Consider the following 22,606-nt stretch of genomic DNA (forward strand, 5'->3'; position numbering starts at 1 on the left):
AGCCCCAAGCAAGGGCATCATGCCAGGCAGAGACGAATTTGATGGTGTGTGTACCCTGCCCCTGCAGGAGGCTTCGGGGCCTTTCCAACCCAACCAAGGAAAGCAGATGCCTCTGGCAGAAAGGGGTGTTGGCTCCAGAAATGCACCTTCTCTTCCACTCCTGCATCCCCTGCTCTGAGGTCCCCAGGGAAAGGCAGAGGAGGCAAGTAGTGGCTGTGTGCCCTGAGGAGGCCAAGGCCATGGTTTCAGGAGGGGCACAGAGCCTGGGGGCATCGCTTCCTGGTGATCTCATTTGGCCTGAACTCTGCATTTGACTGACAGGTCTAGAATAGTAGGTCCTAGAATGGAGTATCAGGCTCTGGGTGGGGGCTCTCCTTCCTCTCCTAAGGGCCATAGCAGCTTGGCCTCTGCCTGTGGGACTTGCTAGCTCTTGCTGTCCTACACGCTCATGATTTGAGTTTTTCATTTGATTTTATTTCCAGGCCTCTGAGGAGAATAAAATAGTCCTACATACAAATAAACAAAACTGTGAGCTGTAAAAATAACAGGAAAGCATTTGTATTGAGAGTATTTTCTTTAAAAAGAATGCATTGTGAAAATGACTCGATTCTCTTCCCACCAGTGACGCTATATTTAACTACAATCAGAAATCACAGGCACCGGTTTCGGTGGCTGTGGTCGGAAGCTTGGTTTGAACTCCTCAACATCCAGCTTGCACTCCCTCTCCTTAGGTATTTATTAGGTGTGAGGCATCTCCACCGCCTTACAGGGAAAACATGGGGTACCTCTTCTCAGTCATCATAGCAGTTGGGGTGACTGGGATTCTTGGGGACCCTGGCACTGGTCAGTGTCTAGAGATGTTTTGGAAGAGAGGGGTGGACATGACTGGTACTATCTGGGTGGAAGGGAACATGTAGTAGAGTACCCTACAATGCACAGGGGGACCCCGAAACAAAGACCCTTCCAGCCCAAATGAGTACAATGCTGAAGATGAGGGATGCTGCTAAGTCTGGAGTGATATTTATATCTATTATCTATCTATCTATCTATCTATCTATCTATCTATCTATCTATCTATCTATCTACCTATCTACCTACCTATCATCTATCTACCTATTATCTATCTATCATCTATCTATCTATCTATCTATCTATCTATCTATCTATCTATCTACCTATCTATCTATTAGTGCTAGGGTCAGAGTCTTGCACAATCTAGGCAAGTAAGTGCTCTACCACTTAGCTACATTCCCATTCCAACCCCCAGTGTTTCATACGCATATCCGCTCACTGAACCAGGAGGGAAGGATTACTACAGGAGGCTCCCATCACCCCCTCTACCACCACCACTCACCAACCACCACCACCACCACCACCACCACCCAATATCCATCACCACATCCACCACCACCACCATCTCTACCACCACCCCCACTACCACCCAACATCCACCACCTCCACCACCATCCCCAGTATGTAGATGAGGCACCCGGGGCTCAGCGAGAACAAACACTTGCCTAAAAGCACACAGTGAGTCAATGTTAAATTAACTGGAGCCGGGTGACCCAGCTCCAGAGACGCTGGTGTCATTGAGCATGATGTGTGTTGTCACATCACCCAGCAGACACGTGTGCTACAAAGCCACCCTTGTCAAGTCCTTAGACTCCGTCGCCATCACTCTGTCCTACTCAGGCCTCCGCCATTTCTTCCTAAGACTACGTGATCCCCTTCCTGCTCCATACTCTTCTAGCTCACCTTCCTGCCCCGGCCGCTGCCAGAGCAACATCAGAAAAGCCCTCTGATTACTCTCTACCCACAGCCCGAAGCCCTCCAACAAGTTACAGGCACACGCGGATTCCAGCTGGTCATCTCCTTGGTCATCTCTGGCTTCCCATCCCGTAGGAGTCACTCAGCACACTGTGCTGCTCCCTCCTCCCTGCCTCGGCACCTACTCCTGCCTCTCTCATCTGGAAAAACGCCTCAAGAAGCAGTCACGATGGGAGCTCCTCCTCCAGGAAGCCTTCTTTCTGGGACACCTGGGCCCAGAAGCAGCCATGCCTCTCTTTGTGCCTTCGCTTCCATTGCTTTTCCTAAAATGACTTACAATTTGTCTTTGTGTGGAAGGCCATCACTCAAGAGGAGGCACCTTCCGTCATCTCTTCAATCAAGCTATGTGACCGAGCAGTCCTTCGGTCAATATTAATAGAATAGAAGAACAAATATCCTGTATGTAAAGAGAGCCTGTGCCCCGGGACACTGCCATTCATCAGAGGTCATGTTCTCATGTCCTCGACTCAAAGGCCTGCTTCTGTAACCACGAACACAACGGGCCTTTATCATCAGGACATATACATGTACCTGCTTGGTGTGCTTCCCACGTGACCATCTCTTTTCTAACAGGCACGGTTTCAAGATCCGCTGTGGCCCTACAGAGTGTACTTAACTAAGCACATTCACACGGCAGTGAGCCTAGGAAGAAACCGCCAGCATCCAGGGGGGGACCCGTAAATCTGAGACTACACTGAAATGAACTTCAAACCAGGAGGCTCAAGTTCAAATGCCTCAGGGCCCGCAGGTGAGATCTATGGCAGCAGAGGGCAAGAGTAGAACCAGAGGAGAGAGGCTGTGTGTAGACAGCATTGCCCATACCTGGGCCTTCCCTCCAGGATCCATGATCGCAGGAACAGAGGCCCAGGGAAGCCGCCTCTTTGAAGATTTTTTTTTTTCAAGTAAAGCTAGAAATTTGCATTTTTCTGAAAGTTTTTAGATACCGATAATGAAATTCTTTTCAAATACACAAAAAGATATTTTGCAAACTAACTCCATTTGGAGGCCAATTCTGGTGGCGGCCTGTCCGTGTGCAGCCCTGGCTTTAGATAAAGAATCGCTTGAGTGATCCCTAAATTTAAGTTTTTGGAAATGTGCATAGATATATTCAGCGCTGTGGACACACAAGGGCAGAATTTAAATCTGAAAATTAAACTAGAACACTAGAGTTAAAAATAACATCAAGGCATAAATCACTGAGTGAGTGAGGAGTGAGACAGAAAAGCAGGGCACCTTTCCAGTTAGCACCCAAAACCTAGGCAGGGGCTCGGTTACCAGTGAGCAGGTCCATCTGCAGTAGTGCCTGGAACAAGCTGGGGTGCCTGTCTCTCAGCTCCTTCTCCCAAGGCAACGCTCGACACACCTCCGGTCTCCCATACCTGCGCTTGAGGTCCAGGTAGGAATTATAGACGTCACCTATGCAAAAGTACAAGACATCACCACTTAGGAGTAGCAAAGGCATTCTCTTTCTCAAAACGGTCCTCCCTGAGGGGCGCTTGGAATAGGAGGTCAAACTAACATTCCTGGATTTGGCTTGGGTCCCGCGGGGATTTGAAATTAGCCATGACAACCCTGCCTGGGGGCCAAATCTGAGAGAACAAGCCCAGGATGTTGGTGGCTGTTGACTAATTCTGCAGAGTGAGCAGCCGGCCTCTGGCTTGCCCCCAGGAGGCCAAGATCTAGACCACTTTGTGTGTTGAAGAGCAAGGCCCAAGAGCCCCCAGGGAAGTGAAACAGTTAAAGACTAGGACAATCTCCCTGATGTCACCAGACAGGTCAGCATATAGGACTGGCTTTTTGCCTCAAGGTCTCACGCCTGGTGCTGTGTAAGTTACCCAAAAGCGGTTCCTCTTTGGGGCATCACTTTTCCTGTGTGTCTGCCCCTCTCCTGGCAGCATTGTTGCCTCTGCATGATTCACGCCGAGGCAGGGGACGATCTTCAGTGTCACTCTCAGAGATGTCATTTATCCTTTAGGATGTGGTCTCTCACTGTCCTGGGAGCTCACCTGGGAGCTAGCCTGGCTGGCCAGAAAGCCCCAGGCTCCACCTCCCCAGCGCTGGGATTACAAACGAGTGACACCATATTCGAATTTTAATGTGGGTTCTGGGCACAGAACTCAGGTCCTCACGCTTGCAAATACTTTACCAACCGAGTCATCTCCTTAGCCCAGGATGATCGAGTCTTTTTTTTTATTAGATTTTGTTTATTTATCTTATCTGTGTATGCATGTGGAGGGTGGGGGATGTACATAGGGCTCAAGAAGAGATCAGAGGACCACTGGAGCTGCTGGTCTTCTTCTTCCACCATGTGGATCCCAGAGACTGACTTTACATTGTCAGGTTTGAATTTAGGTTGTTGGTGGCTCTACCCTCTGGGCTACACCGCCAGCCTGAGAGTCCACTCTTGACTAGAACTGCAGGTGTGCCGATCACTCGCCACCCTCTCTGACAGATGTGTGACCCTACTAGGCTGGGGCATGACTGGGGTACATCTATGCACCCCTCCTTCGCCGGTCTGGAACTGGAAGTTCCCCTCTGGGGGACCTAGACCATGCAAGCGAGACTGAGATACTGAACTTGCTCTTGCTAAGGACAAATGTCCCACAGGAATTTCTCTTCCAGAAGGGACATGCACGGCTAACTGCAGTGTCACTATCGAACGTGAAGATCTAAAGCACACAAGCATTTACAAGTGCTAAATCTGAGCTGGGACCCTGGGAAATGAGACAGGACCAAGCTCTGAGTGGGAAAGGAGGTCCTGGGCAAAATGAGCACCCCGAAAAGCAGTCTGTTTGAGAGCTGTTCCTTCTGCCAAGTTCCCCAGTGCTTTCCTGAGCTGACTCTAAGGATTTGAGAATAAAACAGGACCCCAGACAGCAAAGTCATTGTTCAGATATTAATGGTCTAAGACAAAAGTACACTGATGTGTACAATGATTTCTAGTGATTAATTTAAATTTTCCAATGCATTTTTTTTCTTTTAGATCTGTCTTCTAGGTAGGGAGACCTCTAGGCAAGGTTTGAGACATGCTCATCCATCTGTTTTCTTAAATAAGATCAGGTACGGTGGGAGCCCTGACCAGGTTCAGTTCCTGGATGCTGCTGGTGCTTTTCGGGGGGTGCGGCAGGGTGGGAATGGAGGTGGAGGGCATGCTCTTGTTCCCATCCATCTGTGGAAGGCTGGAGGTGCATCTGATCCTGCTGGTATCTGGGCCAAGTGGCACACAGTGTATGTTTCTGTTTTAGTCCCCCACAGAGCGCAGCCAAGCATGTCCATGCAAACTCAGAGCTTAGGATGCCCTGTACTTACATGTGTCCCGTCTCTCACGCCCGACCTGGACGGTGGCCGCGTACCCGGCTATTATTTCCTGCACCTCAGCGCACCGCTCATAATATAACTTGATTTGTTCCCCCAGTTCCTTCTCAACGAAGGGATTAAGAATCTGCAGGAAGGCAAGAGATGACATGAACTACAAGTTATCAAATGCCCACAGCTACTACTGAGTCAGGTATGTTCAGCGGACTGAGGTCTCTCGTGGACGTCACCAGCAATCATCTCAGTTTGATTTGCATACCAATGCCACTAGGATCAATTCAAGGCCACGCCAGCTCCGGGCGTCTGGTGTCCCATCTCATCGGCAAAGCTTCTTGCACATCAGTGTGACCTGAAGGCCTGGTCCTTTCCCAATCTTCCCCAGGGATGCTAATTTTCCCCAAGCTGTACCTGCCACCTGAGGTCCTCCTCCCACTTCCTTCTGCTTGGCAGCATCCTCAATCTATAAGAGCCAATGCAGGGCCACTGCTCCAAAACACAGCTCCTGACAGCCGTAAGGGTGGCCAGATACACATGTGCATCTCAGTGAGCAAACACAGGGGAATTAGGTCAAGTCATATGACTTTTTTTTTTTTTTATGACAAACAGGTCAAAATCCCAAAGAGCCAAGCCCCTCAGCACCCGGGGACTTCATCTTAACTCCGCAAGTTTTCGCATGCATGTCGTCATGAAACAGGTTGTGAGCAACAGTGGTTTCTTTTGCTTTTACATAGAAGGATTCAAAACTTTAGAACACAGCAGAGAAGGAGGATTTTTTTTTCTTTTTGGTTTTTTGAGACAGAGTTTCTCTGTAGCCCTGGCTGTTCTAGAACTCGTATTCTTCCTTGCCCCTGCCTCTTTCAGCAAACCCTACGGGTGTGTACCATCTCAACCAGCAGGAGGAGGTATTCTTGGTAACACTTTGATTTCAGTTTCATGTCTGAATACATTGATTATATGTGTGTGTTGTTCGTGATATTAAACAGGCTATCTTCGAACACTTTTTAAAACCTGGGCCTGCTGACACACATCTGTAATCACATCTACTCAACAGACCGAGGCAAGAGGATCAAAAGTTCAAAGCCCGCCTGAACTCCAGAGTGAATTCCAGGCTAACCTGGACAACCTACTGAAAACTTGTCTCAAAAAGAAATTTTTTTAAAAAATATTTTTAAGAAAGGAAAGAGTCTAAATCTGGAGAGAAAGCTCAATGGTCAAGTGTTTATCTAGAAAGTATAAAGCACAACGTTCGATCCCTGGGATCAAAAAATATTTTTATTTATTTATTCATTTATTTATTTATTTATTTATTTATTTATTTATTTATTTATTTATTTATTTATTTGTGAGACAGGGTCTCCTGCATCCCAAGCTGGCATCAAACCTGATCTTGAGCTCTTGACTTTTTCCCCTCCACCTGCTGACTCCTGGCATTACAGGTATGCACCACCACGTGCCACAACAGCAAAGTGTGTGAAACTCATCCTAAGCCAGATGCTTGCCCAGGGTCTGGCACTAATCAGGCACTCTGAAGTGTTTACTGAACAAGTGAACACATGACTTTTCCTTTCTTTGACATCTCAAAGATAGGAAATCAGGAGTCCTATTTTCTCTTCTTGCGTCTCTGCCTGGACCCCACAGGGTCAAGGGAATGAGGGGACAGTCCCCTGTCAGACATCTGGTAGGGTTTCCAATCTCCCAGGAGGGCTGAGAAGACACTGTTAGGAAGCTACACGGTAGGGAGTCCTGCATCCTCTCTTGGAGACGGCTGGGGTAACCCTCTGTGGGAGGGCTGGGATGTGTGATAAAAGTATAGCCAGTTCAGCTTGGGACCCAAAGTCCTCTTCGGTCTGCCTACCCCAGCACGGGCTTCTGCCGAGAAGGAGAAAGACTGGTGGACTGGCATCAGGGCTTTAATTTGCTGGAGTATCGCCTCCTCCGATACTTTAAATAATAGCGTAGAAAAGACGCTTTACCAAATAACTAAGATTCTCTCCTTTCATTAGCTTAATCACTGGATAGGCAACAGCCTGATAAAAATCTACTCTATAATTAAGCTAGTAGTTATTAAAACAGAGGAAGTAAATGGTTTCCATTTTATGAGTACTAAATGAGCCGCACGGTAACAGAAATCTATTATTGGACCGGCTCAGGGGAAGCCTCGATATTAATTATGTTTGGTGTCTGAGCCCAGGCACGGTTCAGTCCGCTTGGGTGACTCTTTTGTTTACAGCGTTTCCTGCCTCCCATGGCCCACTGTCCCACACGCTCCCGGCAAACTGCTCGATCCCCCAGGCTCACCTGTGCAGGGTGTAGGCTGCGGAGGCGATAGTATTTCACGGGTCCAAAGAACCCTTTGATGCCTGCCACGTACCTGCTCCCGCCAATAATGAAGTATCCAGCCGTGTCGTTATAATAGAAGTCTTCATGGAAGCTAGAGAGGAGCACAAAGGATGGAGACAGTCCTGGGGCTGGCACCCGCTTAGTTAGAAAGAGACTCGGTGGAAATACTGAGAACTGTCCTTCAATTTTTTTTTTTTTTTTGTTCTAAAAGGCAAATTTCTTACTGAGCGAACAGAGAGTAGATGAAGGAGAAACTTAAAATGCAGATGACTTGACAGGATGAGAAGTAAAAATCAGTGATGAGTAGGCATCCATAGCAAGGTCAGAGGTCATGACCAGAGACGAGAGCCCAACGACAGGGGATGTGCTGAATGTCCACGCTACCGGAAAGGGCGTGACGCACCAGGGAGGAGACAGGGACAACCGGGTGGTGTATATAAAGTGCATGAAGGTGATCTAGTCAAGACTGGGGAAGCCCAGGTGTGCACCAGCGAGGGACGGCCAGCCAGCAAGCCTCAGACATGACTTTATTTGCTATGTAAACTGAAAAGGGGTCAAAAACTTGGAGACCCAAATTATGTTGCTAATGTTTAAAAATGAAGATGTGGGGGGGAGGGAGCTGGGTGGTACATACACAGAGCCCTGGGTTCGAGCCCCAGTACCACATAAACCAGGAAAAGCAGTATGAATCTATAAGGCATGAAGGTAGGAAACTCAGGGTCATCCTCAGCTACACTGTGAGTTCAAGACCAGTCTGAGCCACAGGAGACAGAGAGAAAGGGAGGGAAGAAGGAAGGAAGGAAGGAAGGGAGAGAGAGAGGGAAGGGGTTCTATTTGTGTAGAGAAAGTGACTATTTTTTGCATCTGCACAAACTCTGAAATATAGTCAAGACACTAATAAAACCATTTCCCCATAGGGTGAGGGGTAGAGGCGGGAGTACGCGGGGCGCTGGACGCAAGGCTTGGCGCCATCTTCCTTTCTACTCCTTTCTCTTCCTCAGTTTTGACTTCTTAAACCATGTGCACTTATTACCCACTTAAAACCCAAACTAGAACTGGGTGACGGTGTGACCGGAGCAGATGTGAACAGCAGGGTACTCGAGGCAAGGATCAAGTGAGAAGCCAGGCAAAGAGAAGAGAGCCACGGGCAGAGAGGGCAGATGGAAAGCCAGGAAGAGGGCACAAAATGACAGGCAGGCCGCCAGAAGCCCGGGAGCCAGCAAGCTCCTGACAGGTGGGTGAGGGAAGCCAGGCAGCCGGGGGTTATTCCAGGACAGAGATGGACTGACAGCCCCTCAGCAAGACCCTGGTCTCTAGTTCTCCAGCAGGTGTTCCTAGCCAGGGAGGAGGTGGGAGTGTAGGGAATAGGCTTGTGTTGGTGGCAGCCAGCGTCACAAAGGGCTTCTACTCTGGGGACTTGTCTTTTCATAATCTCAGCCTTGATGGAGTAGGGAAGATTCTCTCTCTCTCTCTCTCTCTCTCTCTCTCTCTCTCTCTCTCTCTCTCTCTCTCCCTCCCTCCCTCTCCCCCCCCCTCCTTTCGCTCTTTCCAGGAGAGATCACAAAGTTAGTAACTCTGAGAGATGAACAGGCTCTGTTCTTCAGGACCTTGGGAAGACTGGAATGCTCTAACAACTCCCGTGGGAGTACTTGGTGCTGAATGGATGAGAAGCTTTGTTAATGAACCAGTTTGCTAGAGGTCCCGTTCTCTGCGACTCTATTGGCCAAGGCTCACAACACACTGGGTGCTCCTAGTAGAGGCTTTCTGGAGCCCTTAACACTGTCCCTTTCTTTTAAACATGGAAATAATAATGCTTATTTATATGGTTGTTGTGAGGGTTGAATGGATACAGGTTGACTAGCCAAACGCTTCAGACCAAAAGTACTGCAGATTTCAGAGGGCTTGGGTATTCCAGGGCATGCATAGATGCTACTGGCTGAACACCCTGAATCAGAAAATCTAAAACTCCCCAAATGCTCTGAAATCGGAAATGTCTTGAACATCTAAAATGCTCTAAAATCCGATGTGAAACCGCCAGATTTTGAGCATCGAGGTTTTAGATTTTTTGGATACTCAACAGCTAATACACAATGTGTTTAGTACAGCGGTGGGCACGTGGTTTGCACCATAGCTATTAGCTACAGGTGTGACGGCTCATCTCCCAGCTGGACTTCTGCTCCCACCATCTGAGGCCCAGGCTTACACCAAGATGTGTTCATTTCTCAAACAAAATACTGCCAACTATATGTTCATTGTAATCCTGGCATTTACTCCAATAAGTACTCTACTAAAACAGAACTGGGGAGCTGACAGCTCCTTCTATTATAGACCACGTTAACCTGGGTCTGTCATCCCAGCTACTCAGGGAGATGAATCAGAAGGATCAAAAGTTCAAGGCTGTCTTGGATAGCATAGTGAGACTCTGTCTGGAAACAAAGCCAAAGCAACTCAGTGGCAGAGTGTGGGCACACACACACACACACACACACACACACACACACAAATGCAAACTCATTACTACTTTGAGTAGACTCAATAGAGGAAAGTTTTTAGTCATGGCATTACGATAAATAACCATGAAAGACTAACAAGATAAACTGAAGAAATCTTGAAGGGCTTTGAGCCTCAAACTGTTTCACAAGTGTCTTCTCTCTTCCTATTTTGGAAAGGAAAGAAGAAATTGTGTGTGGGTTTCTGCAAAACAAACAAACAAGCAAGCAAACAACAACAATAAAAACCTTAGCAAAATCCAATTTTCAGAACAAAAGGAAGGCAGGCCCTGTCTAGAAAGTTTAGTGCAGACTTACACAGCAATCCCTAACCACCCAGGAGGTGCAGCGCAAGAACCGCCAACAGACAACTAACTGAACCCTTCTATGGCTCCAAACCCTGCCTATGCTGCTTTTCTGTCCCTGCATCGCTACACCTATGAGAAGCTTTAGTTATAAACGCCACACAGTAAAGGATGAACAAGAGCAAACGATAAGGTAGAGCCACCCGGGCAGCATACCATCATGAACATACGCAAATGTGGTCTCCTTCCGGTGCTGTGTTCCTACTTCTTGTGGGAGTGAGATGATACTTTGTAGAAGCTCCTAACAGCTCCCCTGGGGCTTCTCAAGCCCCAGCCACACCACTCTCGTGCTTTGGGAAGTTCGTAAGTAGAGTAGGGAGGGACAGGAGGAACACTGATACCTTGACAGTGGGTGTGATAACTGAAGACCAAGAGAAGTAACAGTAGCACCCACCGCATGGATACATAATATAGGACAAGGCACAGGAGCGGAGAGTTCATGCTGCCATTCCTAACAATAAGTACTTTAAAATGTACACCGTGTTTACTTGGGGAATTTTCCACTTCACTGTATTGGATCTCTGCTGCCTGTGCCTAAGTAAAACCATGGAAAGTGAACCCCTGCATAAGAGGAACTACTGTATGTTTTTAAATTAGCATAAGATGCTTTAACTGTTTTATTTTTTTACCTAATAACAAATTACTTGATCTCTATGTCATTGCCCAAGAATATTTAAATTGTCATCATGATCAACCATCAGGAGCCTGATCTCCATCTGCATCTCTACATCAGGCTTCCACATTTTTCCCCTCGGAGGTGCTCAGCGTTTGCACAAGATGGCAAAAGAACCCTTGTGCTGTGCACGGCTTGATGGTCATCAATTTCGCTGACACGAAAGCTGAGCTAGACTCTTCCAGAGCTCGGACTAGTCTCTTTGGGAAACCGCAGACACTCTGGCAAACCATCTTCCCCTTATCTGGACATAGAGGGCTCGCGTTTATTACCAGAGAGTACCAGAGCCCAGAAGATTCACAGACATTGTTAGACAGGCTGCCGCTCAGAATTAGGAAACAGCCAGACTTGCAGTTTCTTCGAGAGGAGACTTAAGGACACCTCACCTCTGACCATAGTTTTTATCTGGTGTCAATTCCTCAGGACCTGATATAAGTTCTGACTCTCTAAAGACACTTTATTCGTTTCTTCCTAGCATTTTTCTGATAGCCTGAAACTTTAAATCTATTTGTGAATTTACTGTTCGGTATCACTTCCCTTTATTGAATTTTTTTCAGTTTCCTGGAAATAGGGACTTCATTCCCTTCTACCCCACCCCTGAATCAAGCCTGTGTCTGGCATGTGAAATTTGCTCAGTAAGTATGGGATGGACAGGTGAATGGATACATGGACAGATGGATGTAATCTGAAGGCATTCCTGTTACTGAATATCATTCATAGCCTCTTACTTATACCAAGCACTGTGTTGCTGAACACTTAATTTCTGTTTCTCTGACACTCCCCCCACTATGCAGACATAGCCAACACTGTGCTTACCCTCCAAGAGCAAAGAGGAGAGCGAGGAGGATGTCTTTCCAATACTTGCATCACCGTGAAAGTAGGACTCTGGTTGAGACTCTATACACCTGCTCACAGGAACCCTAGGAGAGGGTTGCATACCTTGTGGTCCTGGCTTTACCCCAGTTCTTCTACTGGCAGGGTGTGTTGGGGGTGCATTTTCTGAAGGAGCCCTAGATCCCGTTGGGCTTCTCTATCCCTTGAATTAGTCACACAAGTCACTTCCATAAAGAAAACCTGCCTGTGTCGGGTGCTTTCTGCCAATTCTGGCACACCTCAAGACTTCTGATTTATCCTTAGCTTCATTCTCCAGGCTTCGATGTAGCTATCAAATTACTCTTGACCTTTCCGCAGCTAAGTGATGATAGATCCTTGGTCTTTTGGTGGGGCAGGGGGTGAAGGGGGAAGAAAACCCTAATCCTTTAATCCATACACACACACACACACACACACACACACACACACACACACACACAAAGAATTGTTCGAAACTCCTGGAGCCTACTAGAAACCAGTTGGATTTACACGTGAACAGGAATAGTTGAGGAAAAGAGTGTAGCTTTTAGTCCCGTCTCACCCTGTCTCTGCTCTGGTTTCCTCAGTGGCCAGTTTCTGAGGGAATCTGGGTATCTCAATATAACAAGGTTTCCCAGATACCTAATGAAGGCTGTTTGTGGTTGACATGATAAAAACCCAGTATTCTGTGTGGAATCTAGGAACAAATTAAGAAACGACAAAGCACAAGGCAAGGGACCCAGCTCTCGGCTTCTTTAAGTCACGTGGAGATGGTTACAGGGGATGAAAAGCTGTGCCGATATCAATAGCTGCACACATTTCGAGTCGAGATTATGAACATAAATATGAAGACTGTCTACTTTTATGCGCTGCACTATGCCAAAGTTTCCAGCTGTTCACAACGAGCAACATTAATACTTAGATTTATTTTCTTTAAAATCCTTCACAAAAGATAATTTTCAAAGAAAATAAATTACAAAGTGCTACAAAGGAAGAATTTATGGTGAGAGTTGGAAAAAAGATCGACTACTTTCCCTTGCTTAGTACAAATTGTGTGTGTGTATACATATATGCAGGAAAAATTGATGCCTGGTAAAATTAAAAAGTACAAAGTCTAGCTTGGGCCCAGAGATGGTTCAGTGGGTTCAGGCAGTTGCCATCACACCTGACAACCTGAGTTTGATCTCAGAAACCTACATGATGGAAAGGGAGAACCAACTCCTGCAAGTTATCCTTTGACTTCCACGTGCACATGGTGGCTGACCTAAACATGCCCAACATGGCTGACTTCCACATATATGCCATAGCATCTGTACACAGGCAAGTGTGCGCGCACACACACACACACACACACACACACACGGTGTAAGGGATAAACATGAAAAACAAGAACAAACTAAAGACGACAACAACAACGTCTGGCTTGGAAAAGGTATGTAGAATAACCTCACAGTTGAGGGCTGTAGTGTGAAGACAACATGAAGTAGCCCTAGAGTGGTCTACTTGTGAATGAAAACCACACTTACCTCATGGTCTGATTATGGTAGCTTTTCAAGTCCCATCCAAGGCTGGCAGTGACCACTATCTACGTCGGGAGAGAGAACAAAAGCGTCAGGTAGGTCCGTACAGCCCACGCTACAGCTACATACGGTCCTTGGTATAAATTACTCATGAAACGGGCTTGTCATTCTCCTGATTAATTTCTACAAAAATAAAATTAACAGTTTACTAGCCCTGTGTATATTTTAAGACTTAATAAATTTAGCTTTCCCAAGTGACTGGATGGTGTGTCTAAAAATATCTACAATGCAGTTTCTGCCAGTGGAATTTGGACGCTCCCAGACTTCACGCCAGAGGTTGATTGGATGTCTGTGCTTCTAAATTCATGAGGAAGACGGGGAAGTACATCTGGTAGTACAAGTAGGTTTTGAAGTTTTACTGATTTTACCAGGGCCATAGACGGGGACATGTTCTACACAGCTTGCTGGTCCCTCCTCCCTTCCCCTAAGTAACAATAGTCATCACCCTCATTTTGGCAAGGACAATATTCTTCTCATGATGTTATGTGTTGTCTCAGTAGGCTCTTCTTAGGTACAGGGATACTGTGTGAATTCCTGGACTGACGGGGACACTTTTACTCTGGCACTCCACAAGACGTATTTAGCAAATGTGGCCCGACCTTGCTAGAGTCTCACTGACAGGACTTAGAGGTCACCCTATGTCTACAGAAGACAAACGAAACCACTAGGAGTCAACCGCAGTCATGGGGCACGTGAGAAGAGAAAACGACTCAACCAGTTGTCTCTCTTAGCAACCATTTATTTTTAAGTGAATGATTCACTCTGCCAAAGCAGCGAGTGTGGCAATCTTATCAGAGGTCTGGGCCAATATCCATGAAGGAGTCTAGAGGAGGCAGAAGGAAAAGCCTGAAAGCATCTGAAACCCACTGGCAAAAGAGCACACACACACACACACACACAGACACATGCACACACACACACACACACACACACAGTACTGATTTCTTTTCACCTTTCTGCTCTTCCTACTCCTCTGTGGCTTACCACATCAACGCATACGCATTACACCATGTGGCTCATCTCTCATGCTAAGGGACTCTACCCTTAGGATAGCCAACACTACCTATGATTCTCTACTGCCTTGCAAGCTGAAGTCCAAATCCAAGATTCTGCACATTCTTGCCCCAAAGAATCAACTTTTCTTCTATTAGTTTTCTATATCCCTCAAGTTTATATATTGAAACTTTGATCCTAAATGTATGTGTTGATGCCATTTGGATGTGAAAACTCTAGGATTCGTGTTACAGGAATCCATAAGGATAGGCTCCTTTGATGGGATTAGCAGCTAAGAAGAGAGGGCACAAAAGATAGTTCAATGGTTAAGGGTGGATCCACCAAGGCTGATGATCCGAGTTTGATTCCACATGGTGGAAAGAGAGACTTGACTCCCATGAGTTGTCCCGCAACCTCCACATATGTACTGTGCCATGTGAACACGGGCACTCACACATGCATATCATACCTACACATGAAAATAAACCTATATGTATGTAGATGTAGTAAATAAATTAAGAAGAAGAGAGAGAAAGATCTGAGTTGGAATATTCCCTCTGGCTATCATCTAGTGCTGCCCATGCCATGTTGTGACGCAGCAGAAGGACTCTCACTAGATGCCAGCAATAAGCTCTCAAAACTGCGAGGAATGAACGTCTTTGTCTCCAGAGAGTCTGTGGCAATAGACAAACGCTAGTCAACGTGGCTTGTCTGTGAACTTCCCAAGCATGTGCAGAAAATCCCCCTCCTTTCTTCTCCATTTAAATTCTGCCCAAACATAAAAATCTTGTACACGAATGCTTCCCTGAGCATCCCAGCATGGAACGCCGTCTTCCTCCTAGAAATCAATATGAATCATTTGGCAATTAAGCTTGCCTTATGACTTCTCTTCACGTGCTTAATGTTACTTCCATAAATAGTCTATAAGTAACTGGAGCCGGTGCCTTCCATACATACAGCAGGTGCAGGATAAGACCTATGAATCTGCTCTGATTTGATGCCTGTCTTGGTGACATGCCATGTGCCTCACATATATGGGCATGGGCGACATGGACCTCAGCTCTGTTACTGAATATCTTTTAAGGAAAAAAAAATGTAACGCATGAAAATTCCCAGCTAGACTCTTACTCAGTCCTCTCAGGAAGGCAGCACAAACTAACCTGATTAATTTTTTTTTCCCTCCTCAGAAAGCAGAACTGTGGAGACCGTAAGCACTGGAGAGGACCATGCATTATCTAATGCACGAGACAAACAAAACGTCTCCTCCAGTTTTGTTCCAGGAAAATCACAAATCAATAAGAAAAGCTGATGAGAAAATAAAGTAACCAGAAAAAAGCCAGCATGCCAGCATCGCATCGATGGAGAAATGGAATTGTCTTCAATTACAACAACAGATTTCCCACAATCCATAAAAATCTCTGCTATGGGAGGCTTGAAACAGCTATGAGCAATGCTTTATGTACAAAATAGATAGAGACCCTCCATCCCACCACGATCATCGCTTATACGCGTTGGTTATTACGAGTGTGTTTGGTGCCAAACATAAGCAATTGTTTCAATTGCCAAAAGCAGTCAAATCATTTTTTAGCTGAACGAGCCAATAAATTCCCTACCCAAAAAGTTGTAGATCGAATAAGGCCATGTAAACATGGCGGATGTGGTTTTGACACTTACCTGCACGAAGCCTATCTCCCTAGGGGAGAAGGAAGGACTGGAGCGCTCAGATAATTGTGGCTACGGAACTGGCTATATTATTTACTCCTTCACCACAGAGTGGAGAGAAGCACTTTAAAAGTTAATTAAATGGGCTGAGACTCTTATGATTTAAACTTCCATCTATAAAGTTCGATTTAGCAAGTGTGTAATTGTAAAGGGCCCATCGCTGGCCAAATTTCCTCCCAGGCTTTGTGGCTCTCTGGGCTCACAGCAATGTTTCCCAGCTCTCCAGGCAGAGTGAAAGCAGAGGTACCTGGCCTCCACTGAAAGAGATATCCACTCGGAGCCACTCCTTCAGAGGCAGGGTGAATTTTGTTTTTACAGCCAGGTCTTCTCCTTTGACAAGATGCATTTGAATATGCAAAGCGCCTGAAAAAGAAAGAAAGAAAGAAAGAAAGAAAGAAAGAAAGAAAGAAAGAAAGAAAGAAAGGAAGGTAGGTCATGACACTGGCAAGGAGCAACTCATGGTATGCGAAGAGGCAATGCTTTTTCAACAATTTGTCTAAGAAGTTATAAGAATAAAAAAGGAAATAAAAACTCCCCTTTCCCCACTTTAAACAAAAGCCAAGCCAATCAGGTGCAGTGTAGTACACACCTGAAATCCCAGCACCAGGCTGAAGCAGGAGGAAGGAGAGTTTGGATTTAAGGCCAGTCTGCCTTACACAGTGAATTCCCACCTTCCCTCGGAAGGAAGGGAAGGAGGGAGGGAGGGAGGGAGCATTGAAAAGCAAAACAAACCCAGCAACACCCAAAAATGTACTCATACATGCATTTCTTTGTAAATAAGGTATTTATTTTGAGTCCCTAAGGGGAGAAAAAGACTTAATTTGAAGCTCATGGTTGGTTCCCTATGGTCTTGTCTGCATAAACAACAGCCCATTTCTAGTTTCAACTTCTATTTCCAAATGAAAAGAAAACAAAAACACCTCTTTCTATCCACCTGAACCCAACACTCATCTAGATCTTGTCAATTGATTTTCCCAACTTTACACAGAGGTCATAATTACATGATCATTTTTAGTAACATTACTTGACCAAGTCTTCCCAAAATAATCAGCTTGGGTTTGTTTCGTGTGTGTGTGTGTGTGTGTGTGTGTGTGTGTGTGTGTGTGTAAGGGACACGTTTTTCTTTCCCCATTCCTATTTTATTGGATCCCACATCTAAGTAGCATTATTATAATGCCCGTACAATCACCACTGGCCGCTCACAGAATAATGTACATTTTAGCCTCATGGAGCTTCTATGCTGACAGTATCTTCCTTATCCCAGACAGATGTTTCTGCTAGGAGAAAGAGTATAAGAAAACGTCAAGATCATTTCAAGGCTCTGTTTATACTCACCCTCTTCCGTAAGAAACACAGAAGGTGTGCCGTACATCTCATTAGAGTCAACAAAGTACAGAATTCCACAGAGACTGGCCTCGCAATAATGGAGTAAATAAAGCCACAGAGAAACAGTAACCCTAAAGAAGGGAGGCGGAAGAAAATTCTGCAGATTGATATCATCCAAGCACAGGTAATTACAGCTAACAATGACCAAGTAAATTGCTTTCCTTCTAACGAAGGGGGTGGATTTGCCTTAGTGTTCATCATGGGAGATCGGCTTGCAAAGCCTGAGATTCTGAGACAAAGGAGGTAGTTATAGTAACTGCAAAGATCGGAGTTAAGCTCCTTTGTACAAATCGCGCTGACATTCTACCTCGCACCAAAACTGTTCCGGGGCTCTCTGAGATGCTCACGTGCCAGCAATTTGAATTCTTGATTGAGGCTGATAAAGCGAGACAGTGAATAAAAATACGGATTTTAATAAGAGGCGATGTGATAAGGAGCTATTCTAATATCTCTGATTAAAAGGTAAAAAAAAAAAACCATAATTAGGGCTTTTTGAGCAATTTTGTTTCTTTCAAAGATAAAAGCCCCGAGTGTCATGCTCTGCAAATGGCATCTCCACGTGACATGTGGCCACAAATGCACCATCTTAATGCTCACATTAAGGTGTTGAATTCAGTAGCCCGGTTCTGGCCAACTAACACGGCACAACTCATCTAGTTATTCCATTCCGGCATGGGGCTATTTCAGTTGCAGGGGCATTATGACAGAACAGACGGCTCAGTTGATAAAGTGCTTGCTTTTTAAACACGAAGACTTGGGTGGATACCCAGCAACCCAGGCAAAAGGCCAGGAGCGGTGTGCTTGCTTGTAATCCCAGTATTGGGGAGGCTGAGACAGGAGAATCCCTGGGGTCCACTGGCCAGCTTAGCCTAGCTGGCAAGTTCCATGCCAGTGAGATACGGTGCCTCAAAAACAAGTTGGACAGTTCAACTTGAACAGCCAAAGGTTGACCTCTGGCCTCCAAAAGCACACACATATGTCTGCCTGAACACATACAGAACGCATACGCACCCACATGCAACGCATATAAGAGGGGAGAATTGGTATGCCTGTGCTTTATGAAACGAGGCTAAAATAACAGTAGCAAACTCAACCAGGACAGTTTGAGTAGCCAAGATATATGATACATCCATCACTCAGGAAATATTTGCTAAACACTTGTGTGAGGCTCCGCACTGCCAGAGACCACTAGTTCAGAGTCACGCAGTCAGGAATCGGCCCGTTTGGTGTATGCCACGACTCAATGTAAAACAAACGCATCCTGCTCTTTCTGCCTCGCCCAGTAGCTAATTTGAAGCCGGGGTTACAGGAGCAGTGGCCCTCAATTCTTTGGGGGATACAGCCAAAGAACTCTTTCAGAATATTCTGGGCTTTGTAAGCTGGCCTTGAAGTCAGTGTCACAATGTGCAAACAGATGGTGTCACAGACGTCCCTCCTGACCCGCCCAGCTGAGCAAGCTCGTGAAGATAAGTTATTACAAGGAAGCTTAGCGAGAACATACGCTCGGTGAGTGACTCAAGATCTTTCTGCCGCCAGCAGCACAGGAAGAATTAAATCACTCAGCTAAATCCATCTGATCTGAGGTGAGCTAGGAGCCATTTCCAGCATCTCCAGCTCGGCAGAAGGAAAAATAGATGTGGGTTCTGCTGAAAATCAGTGGAGGAGATCAGAGGCCCAGGGTGTTCCCGCAGCTCATCCAGTCTTCCAGGACGGAACCGGCCAAGGCCACGACTACAATCCGTGCTGGCTTTGGATGGCTGCACTTGAAGCCTCAGAAGACCTGAGCCTCAACAGTTTGCTGCTTGCTCATGGGATCTCTGGGACCAGCCCAAAAAGATGGAGGAAAGTGGAAAGCTCCTAGGCACGCAAATAATTTCCACTTACATTTCCTGGTTCTCCATTTCTCTTTAAGCATTTGTGCAAAGCATCTTGCCAAGCTGTGTCTCCGGAAGGGGTTTTCCCCGCTAGCTGCCAGATGGTCAGCTACAAACAGGCCCATCCCACTAGCTCACGACCTGCCCTTCTTACGTGGGGTAGTCCACGCGCTGGCTTCGGGTGGCCTCCAGCTCTCGATTCTGGAACCTCAGGAGCTTCTTCACGATGCCAGTGTTTTCTCCACTGGAGGCATACGGGAAACTGAGGAGGGCAACCGCATCTGTAACCATCACAGAATTCACCTTCAGTCCTCTCCAGAGAAACGCCCCTTCCCAAGGCACCCTCGACTTCCAGCCACACGGTTAAAGGAATAGCCTAAAAATATGATCAAGGATGCGCAGGACATGGAACCTAAGCCAGGAACCACCATGCTAACTGAGCAACACTGTCTTCATTCGTTTTCATGACAACTCCAAATTGTTATTCTTAGTCCCATTCTCTGGAGAGAAAGCCCGAGGCTAAGTATACAAAGTTCGGAAGTGATAAGGACAGATTTCAGGTTTAAATTCAGGTTATCTCTCTGTGTATCTATCTACCTATCTGTTATCTATGTGTCTATGTATCTATGTGTCCAGCATCTATGCATGTATCTATTATCTATTTATGTATGTATGTATTATGCATGTATCGATCATCTATTTATGTATAGTATATGTGTTATGTATGCACATATATATGTATGTATCATCTATGTATGTATGTATATATGTATGTATGTATGATGTGTGTATGTATATATGCATGTACCTATCTATCATCTGTTTTCTTTGTGGCACTCAGGGGCCTTGCACAAGGAAGGCAAGCACTCTGCCATTAAGTTACATCTTCAGCTGGCTTTTTTTTGTTGTTGTTCTTAACCACATTGCATGCAGCCCTTTAACGCCAGGGAAACATTTTCAATTTGTGTTATGGTTATAATGACGTTAACACTGGCAGAACTCATGGTGGCACAGTCAGTTTGTAGCAGTATAAGCATTACACATGTACTACCTTACTGAGGCCTCATTAACATGGCCGGCGTACAGCTGGGGAAACAGAGGCACAGTCTGCCCACGTAGTAACTAACATTTGGTGTGTGCCAGGCAGCGTGACAAGCACAGCTCAAAGGTAATAGCACTAAACTTCACAACAAGTGACCAAGTGGGTCCTTTAGCACAGTGCTTGACCCATGAGAACCTGAGCCTTACAGAGGGGAAAAAAAAAAAGAGGTGGGGTTGGGATTCAAACAAAAGCAATTTGGTTTTAGAATCTGTGCTTTTGAATTTGCACTGCTTTTTGTATCATTTGGGTTTTGCAGTTCTGGGGATTAAACCCAGGCTCTTGCACATGCTAAACACACACCGACCACTACTATAGATAGATCAACCTCATTTTGGCTTGGATATGCAGATTCCACTTTGCACTCAACATATTATCTCTGCACATTACTAATAGCATCCCTCAAAAGGGAGCCAGGCTCCACTGTCTTTCCCAAGCCTGGGCTCTAGAGTATAGGCATACCCACAGCAGATACGGGGGAAACCAGGCTCTTAGGTTCTCTAGCTAACAGCCACTGCTTTAATGAAGGCTAAGTATACATTTCTATTTTCCATATTCCCTTGACCTAGGAATAACTATGCCTTTCTCTTTCTTAAAATGCTCCTGGGTTTAAACATCCATAATTCAACGAGAGAAACACAGCCCACCCTTCCCGGGACTCTTGGAGAGAAGAGCTGCTATCTGTAACAGTCATCAAAAACACAGTATTGGCACAGATTTCAGGATCCTCAGCCTGGGAGGCCAGACAGCTCAGCTCTTTTTCCAAAGAGATACAAACTTTACTAAGTGTAGAAGTACCTTGAATTTAATATGATCTGAAAAATCCCAAAAGCAGTTTTTAGAATCACCAGCCCTTGTATATATATTTAATAGGATTAAGCAAGCCATTTCCCCCGAAGCATCTAAATCATGACGTGAATTTGGGCACAGAGGACTTGCTGGGCTGTTATGAGTGCGGTGATGGAGACCGTGAATGGAACTACTGCAGACGTCTTTAGACTCCGAAGAGAGTTCATCAAAAAGATAGATTTCAGCTCACCAGCCAGACAGCCACGTGTGTGCCAGGAAGCCTGAAGCACACAGCAGAGCAACCTTACACAGGAAAACGAAGCTTCTCAAAAGAGGTTTTGCTCATGCTGGGGCCAAAGTGCCCTGCAGCCAAGGAGTGTGGAGGGACAGCTCCCAACCCAAGCATCTAAAATAATCTTGCAAAAATACATAGTTTTGATGCCCAACAATATCAAAAGCATGGATGTTTTCTTACAAACTCTGTAGGTTTAATAGCTCTGTTGTTTTTTGCCCTGTATCCATCTTATGTGTCCCTTACCAGCAACGTTTATTGGCAAGAATGACATTTTAGAATCCACGTAAGACAGGGGAGCATATAGGCGTGTTGTCCAATAGCTAACAGAGGCTGTTGGGAATATCAGATGGTCCTTGACTTAGAACGGGACAATGTCCCCCAAAATGTCAATGGCAAAAATTAAATATAAAAAAATGTACTTAATACCTTACGCTACCAATCATTATCACTTAGCCTAGTCTATCTTAAATGTGCTTAGAGCACACATTTGTCTAGAGTTGAACAAAATCATCTTATACAAAACCTATCTGACAGTCAAGGTTGGCTCCTTTGACTCACTAAAACTCTACTAACAGTGAAAACCTCAGTGGTGGGGAGGAATGATTTTCCGCGGTCAAAAGTAGAAAAATACAAGGCTGAATGGCTGACTCAGTCGTTAAGAGTCCTCTCCTGGAGTCACATAGAAGTAAAAATGTAATAAGGCAGTCATGGTCTTGTGCATGCCCTAACACTTGTAATCACAGGAGTTTGCGGGCCACCAGCCTAACCCAAAAATTCAAACTCTAGGTTCAGGGAGAGACCCAGTCTCAAAAAAAAATATGGAGAAAGTAATGAAGCAGGACACCCAATCCTCCACGTGCCCACACAGGTGTGTACATTTGCATAGACATATACATATACACCACACGCACACACATACACCACATGCACACACATACACACACACACACACATACACACAAGTTGAAAAAGCCAAAGTCAGTCCATCATAAATCAAGGATCATCTG

The 22,606-nt window shown here is 45.7% G+C and overlaps 1 protein-coding gene across 3 annotated transcripts in view; it reads right to left on the reverse strand.

Moving 5' to 3' along the window:
- Nucleotides 1–22,606, reverse strand: part of Sel1l3 (SEL1L family member 3) — a 110,884-nt gene that overhangs the window by 64,318 nt on the left and 23,960 nt on the right. For all 3 annotated transcript variants that reach the window (XM_050149594.1, XM_050149595.1, XM_050149596.1), the window contains exons 3-9: nt 19,571–19,697; nt 17,492–17,613; nt 16,404–16,519; nt 13,388–13,446; nt 7,441–7,573; nt 5,137–5,269; nt 3,103–3,243 (exon numbers count right to left, since the gene is read on the reverse strand). In XM_050149594.1, the coding sequence (XP_050005551.1) occupies nt 3,103–3,243; nt 5,137–5,269; nt 7,441–7,573; nt 13,388–13,446; nt 16,404–16,519; nt 17,492–17,613; nt 19,571–19,697 (831 nt within the window). The remainder of the gene's footprint in view (nt 1–3,102; nt 3,244–5,136; nt 5,270–7,440; nt 7,574–13,387; nt 13,447–16,403; nt 16,520–17,491; nt 17,614–19,570; nt 19,698–22,606) is intronic.

This window comes from Alexandromys fortis, unplaced genomic scaffold, assembly GCF_014885135.2.
Source record: "Alexandromys fortis isolate MF-2015 unplaced genomic scaffold, M_Fortis_MF-2015_v1.1 scaffold_0, whole genome shotgun sequence".
Classification (NCBI taxonomy): domain Eukaryota; kingdom Metazoa; phylum Chordata; class Mammalia; order Rodentia; family Cricetidae; genus Alexandromys; species Alexandromys fortis.